At 37.9% G+C, this 6,116-nt stretch overlaps 1 protein-coding gene across 1 annotated transcript; it reads left to right on the top strand.

Annotated features, from left to right (window-relative positions):
• The first annotated feature begins 291 nt into the window (after positions 1-291).
• Positions 292-5,581, top strand: LOC120418187 (uncharacterized). The gene is made up of 2 exons (XM_052710003.1): positions 292-897; positions 5,322-5,581. The coding sequence occupies exons 1-2, from the start codon at positions 486-488 to the stop codon at positions 5,579-5,581; spliced, it is 672 nt and encodes a 223-aa protein (XP_052565963.1). The 5' UTR covers positions 292-485.
• Positions 5,582-6,116: the final 535 nt, after the last annotated feature.

Here is a 6,116-nt window from a genome sequence, read left to right as displayed (position 1 = left end):
TTCTTCGGGTTTTATTTAAGCATTTTTTTCTTTTTTTTTGTTTACTTTCAGACAAGGACGTTATATTAACGTCCTACTCATGTATAGTTAGTTGGCCGTAGAGATGGCCAAACTAGATTCGTCATGTATAGGTTTTGTAATTAATTTATTTATTATTATTAGTAAGTATTTGGTTCTTTGTAGGGTAGTTTAAGCTTGAGACTAAATCGATGTATTTTTTCTTTACAGATTTAGTTTTAAGTAGCAATGCACAGCGAAGACCTTTCAATAGTAATAGGCGTAAGTATAACCTTCTTTTTTTTCGTACAAATTGTCTCTAATTCGTGTGTCTAACGTTCCATTTTGGTTGCTCGTCAAACGACCATAACATAAATGTGCATTCCGCGTCATGATTGTGTTAATCAATTTGTGTACCACTCATATCTCTTAAACCATTCCCCATCTCATCTTCATCGTCGTCGTTTGTCCCACAAGATCCGTCCATCATGGAGTCGTACGCTCAGTCAGGGTCATTTGCGTACTCTGGCCACCGGTACCGGCACCATCACATGTCTCACGTTGTCCAAACAGAACCGCCCCCACTGCAGTTGTCGTCCCCCAGAGGTACCATCCAACGTGGTGATCAAGAACCTGCTGGAGATGATCTGACCAGCGTCGAGGAGGAGCAACAAAGTTACAGTCTTGAGTCGGACGGTGATGAGTCGTACTTGGGCAGCTTCCAGCGACCGGGGATGATCAACAATCACATCAATTACAACCAGTACAATACGATCTTTAGAAGGGGAGGTGGTCCGAGCGAGCAGCGTCATCAATCGGCGTTCGTAGAGGATGGTGTTGATTTGAGACTGCCGGTTACCGGAAGGAGTTATTCGGTTTATCGACATCACCCTCACGGAGGTGGTTTGAGTTTGATTTTTGTTGTTCGGGGTTCGTAATGGGCTTTAATGGGCTTCGAAACGCCCGGTTGTAGTTAAATGGTCACAGAAATTAAATAATATTGTTTAATTATACAGGAATTCCATTTGAAAAGGGCATAAACCGAAAACAGGATCTCCGATCCGATCAAATTTTTTGTGGGCGTTCCTTGGCCAAAATAATTAGACCCGTATTTTTTTGTTTGGACATTAGGGTGACCTACACCGTGCTAGGGTGTCAATTTTTGTAAAAAACCACATTTTTCAAAAAATCATAGCTCTGCACCATTTTAACCAATTTTAGCTGTCTTAGATGCAAATGAAAGGTGGTTAGTTGGCCTTTCAAGGAAAAATAATTTGTAGACCGAAAAAATAGTCGAACATTTGAAAAAGTCGTACGAAAACTTGAAATGGCGTTTTAATCGTGTCTGGACCAAAGAGCCTATGTTTGAAAATATTTTTATCGGATTCCTCGAAAAATTTTACGTAACATACTCAAAACCTAGAGGAGTTCATTAAAAGGATTCCGAGATATGATTTTTTGAAAATAAAATGTGGGGTTTTCGGCGCTAAATCGAAAAAATGACGAAAACGGGAAAAACCAACCTTTTCACTAAAACTGCGATAGCTCTAAAATTTCAGCGATGATGTTTGGGTACCTACCATAATATGGTTATGTTATTATATTATTATATTATATTTATATTATACATATTATGTTGCGTCTTTTAATTACGAAAATTTTGGTTATCCAAACATGTATAGGTCATCGCTGAAATTTTAATGTTATCGCAGATTTAGTGAAGAAAGTTGTTTTTCTCCCGTTTTCGCCGAAATCGCCGAAAATCCCACTCTTTATTTTCAAAAGATCATGTCTTGGAATCCTGTTTATGAACACCTCCAGTTTTCGAGTATGTTACGTAAAATTTTCAGAGGAATCCGATAAAAATATTTTCAGACATAGGCTTTTTGGTCCAGACACGATCAAAACGCCATTTCAAGTTTTCGTACGACTTTTTCAAATGTTTGGCTCATTATTTTGGTCCTCAAATTATTTTTCAAATTTTCACAAAATACCGTATCTTTTTTAAAATACTCAAATTTTCATTATTTGTATATGGGTATCGAACGAAGCGAAATATTACCTGCTTTTTCATTGAAAAAACTCTTAAACAGTTAAAATATATGCAAAATTTTGATTCGTTTGATAACCACATTGCGAATATTTTTTTTTAGTATTTTCGAGAAAATACGGTATTTTGTAAAAATTTGAGTAACTTATTAACACCTAAACTGCCAAGCTCGAGAAAAAGCGGGAATTTCCATTCGAATTCCCCCTTTTTCTCGAGCGTGGGAGTTTAGGTGTTAAAAAAATCTCAAAACAGTTAAAATACGTTTAAAATTTCGAATCGTTTGATACTAATATTGCGAATTTTAAAAATTAGAGTATTTTCTTGTAAATACGGTATTTTGTGAAAATTTGAGTATTACATTCAAAAATCTATAAAATAGTAAAAAAAACAATTTAAATTTCTAGTCGTTTGATACTAATATTGCGAATTTCAAAAAAGGGACCATCCATAAACCACGTGGACACTTTGGGGGGCGGGGGGGGGGGAGAGTGGGTGATTGTCCACGATCCATACAAAAAAGTTTTTTTGTATGGACAATTGTCCACGGTGGTGGGGGGTGGGAGGGGGGGTTGAGATTCCCAAAAATGTGTCCACGTGGTTTATGGATGGTCCCTTAGAGTTTTTTTTCGAGAAAATACGGTGTTTTGTGAAAATTTGAGTATTTCATTCAAAAATTTCTAAAACAGTTACAAAACATGTTAAACTTCTAATAATATTGCGAATTATAAAAATTTGAGTGTTTTCGAGAAAATGAGGTATTTGTGAAAATTTGAGTATTTCTTTCAAAAATCTCTAAAACAGTTACAAAACAATTTAAATTTCTATTCGTTTGGCACTAACATTGCGAATTATAAAAATTTAAGTATTTTCGAGAAAAGACGGTATTTTGTGAAAATTTGAGTATTTCATTATAAAAACTCTAAAACAGTGAAAATGCATGCAAAATTTCGAAGCGTTTGATTGCAAATTAGAAAATCATGAGTACTTCCAAAAAACACGGTATTTTGTGATTTTTTAAAGTATTTAAAAAAATTCTCTTAATGTGAATTTTCTTTTACTATTTATACTTTGAAAATGCCCATTATATCAAAAAAATATTTACTAAGAGGAAGCTTGCAGATTCAACATAATTTGGTTGGTTGTAGTAAATTTTATAAATATATTAAATATAAGTTATCGTCGATAAAATTATCTCCGATATAATTATCGGAATAGATAGAACTATCGTTATGGTTATCGAACCTCGATAATTTTATCGTTAACAACCTTGGCATGGACAATGATTTTTTTGAAACAAAATCTTAAAAAAATGCGAAAATCACTTAGTAAAAAGTAAAAATCAGGGTACAAAAAGTATTTTTTCAAAAAACTGCGTTTCCCTGCGTTTAGAAACACTTTTAGCATGCAGACGTGCATTGGCACGCTCTGCACTGGAACTTGAAATTTAGCACTTGCACCAAGTTCAACGCATGCTACGTGTTGCACAGTGCTAGTGCTATTAATTAGCACTCCCAAATAGCACGCCAAAGAAATTAGTTTTTTTACATGTCGTTGGCGCCAGGACAATTGAAACTATCTGCGCAACTTCCTTGTAAAACGACCCACAGGTCTTGGAGGGCCCTTTCGCTTAATTTTCTTCTGGGCCATTGACTTCTGAAGGCTGGGATGAGCCCATAAACGGTATTTGGAAACTTTGGATTTGAACTGACAGCGCTAAGAATTGTGGACAATCTTTGATCCGTTTTCTTGATTCTCTGGTCATTTCTCCGCGACAATCTAAAAGAAAAAAAAAACGTGTAATAAACTAAAGAAAAAAAAAAATACTTCAGAGAGAATAGAACCATGAACCTTTCACATCGAAGCCTTGCACGCTTGCAATACACCAAACTTTCCGATGAAAATGAATGAAATTACTCGCATCACGTTTTTGATGTTGTGACTGTTGTTTTCTTGTCAACAAATGGAAAAATCAACTTAGTTACCAGTTTAGTTAGAGTGCGAGGGCGAGTGCTATGATCAAAAACGCAGTGCTATCCGTAAAAATAGCACGCGTGCTAACCAAGTGCAGTGCCAATGCATGTCTGTTAGCATGTTTGAGTTGATTAAAAAATCTTTTGAATTTTGGAAAATTTTCGCTGTTTAAGTTTTTTTTTCGCTCAAATTGTTGTTTTCGTCAAATCTTTCATATTTTGAAAATTGATGATTGCAAAACAACTGAACTAGTGTAAAATGCATTTTAAAACATTTTTCCATGAAAATGCTGAAACTTGTTATTTCAATATTTATATTTTTATTTTTTTTTACCCCCCCCCTCCCTCGACCCCGGCCAGAGCCGAGGGACAAAAACTTTGAAAAATATTTGCATCTGCCTTAAGAACAAAAAAAAAATCATTCCAGAAAAAATAAGGAAATTTCACTGAGATCCTAACAAAAACAGTTTGCCAATTAAACATCGTAAACCTAACAAATTCGCTTCCCTAGAATCCCCCACCTCCTTGGCTGGTGGTGTTAGATGCAAAAGAGCAGAACCGCACGCCACCAAATACATTCTGCTGCTCAATTAGTATCCGCGTTCAAATTGCATCATCACTATTCGCAGCCCGAAGTTGCACACATGTTCTGAAAAATGGCACGATAGCCCATCCTAATGAACGTCGGGACCGGGAGTTTCGTGACGGAGTGGTTCGCGGGTTTAAAATTGTCTAAATTTGTGGTTCATCTCTCGTCCGTAAAGCTTCCGCCCAGTTCGATGCCAGACATTAGTCTCCAATACGACACAACCACACCCACAAAGCAGTGGTCACCGAACAAGTTTGGTCTTCGAGCTGTGTCGTCTCCCCTTAACGCTCCTAACATAATCCAGTGCGCTTCTTCGCTTTTGCTTGCTTTCTGCGTTCGCTCTTTTTACCCTTCTAATTTACATTTGAATCATATGCGTCTTGCGTGCGGAGCCAGCCACACATGAGAACCGATCGGCGCTCAAAAACAAAACTACCAACCATATGCTAATGATAAATTTAGACTTGCCATCATGCCGCGCCGCAGCTACTCCATGTTTACATTTGAAGTTTCTTCACTCACACTTGCTTCGTCGTCCGCTAATGTGCCTTTCCTAACCTGTTCAGGCTGTGTGATTCGAGGGTTGGAGTTGTTGGGTCTAACCTTTGGTTAGTGGGTCTCGTCGCCCGCCCCTAATTCTACTCCAAACGCTACCCTTGGAGCTTTCAGTACCATTGAAGTCACTCGGCCTAACATCCAATCTTCTCCCCAACAGTCGCCAGTAGGCCCGTCCACCGTGTCCACCCGTGCGAGCAGAGCAGTTGCTACCCGGCGACGGGCAATCTGCTGATCGGGCGCGAGAACCGCCTCCAGGCGTCGTCCACCTGTGGCATCGACCGGCCCGAGCGGTACTGCATCGTGTCCCATCTCGAGGAGAAGAAATGCTTCCTGTGCGACACGCGGCCCGAGACGGCCAACACCCCGATGAAGAACCACCGGGTCGGCCAGATCATCTACAAGAACATGCCGGGGTAAGTTCCTCAGTGTTTTTTTTTTCGATTAGAGGAAAATTACGAAATTTAAAAAAAAATATTTTTTCCGAATTGATTGTATGGTGTATGGTGCACAAGGATGTAATAACAAAATCGTTTTTTTCAAAACAGCAATTTTCCGGTTCCTTTTGGGGTGCACTTTTCGCAAAGCTGTTTAAATTTGGATGAGAAAAGTCATGTTTTAGGAGAATCAAATTTAAACTAGTTTGAAAGTTTTAGAGCACCTGCCAGAGCAACCGAATATGAAATTGATTAAATATCAAAATAAAAAACATTACTTAATCCACCCTTAGGTGGTTGGCGCCTTCCTCACATTTAAAGGGTGCTATCCAAAATGCAAAAAGTGCGTTAATATTACTTAAGTGCTTATAACTTTTGATAGGTTTGTCAGATCTTAAAAGTTTTGGACGCGTTAGAAAGGTCTTTTGAATACCTATCCAACGATAGGTTGCACGAGAGATCCGGACAACGTTTTCATCAACATATCTGAGATCCGGCCTCCAAAAAGCGTATAAATA

The sequence above is a fragment of the Culex pipiens genome, chromosome 3 (assembly GCF_016801865.2).
Source record: "Culex pipiens pallens isolate TS chromosome 3, TS_CPP_V2, whole genome shotgun sequence".
Taxonomy (NCBI): Eukaryota; Metazoa; Arthropoda; class Insecta; order Diptera; family Culicidae; genus Culex; species Culex pipiens.
This window is presented reverse-complemented; position numbering and strand designations above follow the sequence as displayed.

Excerpts from the sequence above, each read along its gene's own strand:
- LOC120418187 (XM_052710003.1), top strand. The coding sequence starts at position 486 with ATGGAGTCGTACGCTCAGTCAGGGTCATTTGCGTACTCTGGCCACCGG. Across the intron at positions 898-5,321 it reads TCGACATCACCCTCACGGAG|TCGCCAGTAGGCCCGTCCAC; the intron begins GTGGTTTGAGTT and ends TCTCCCCAACAG.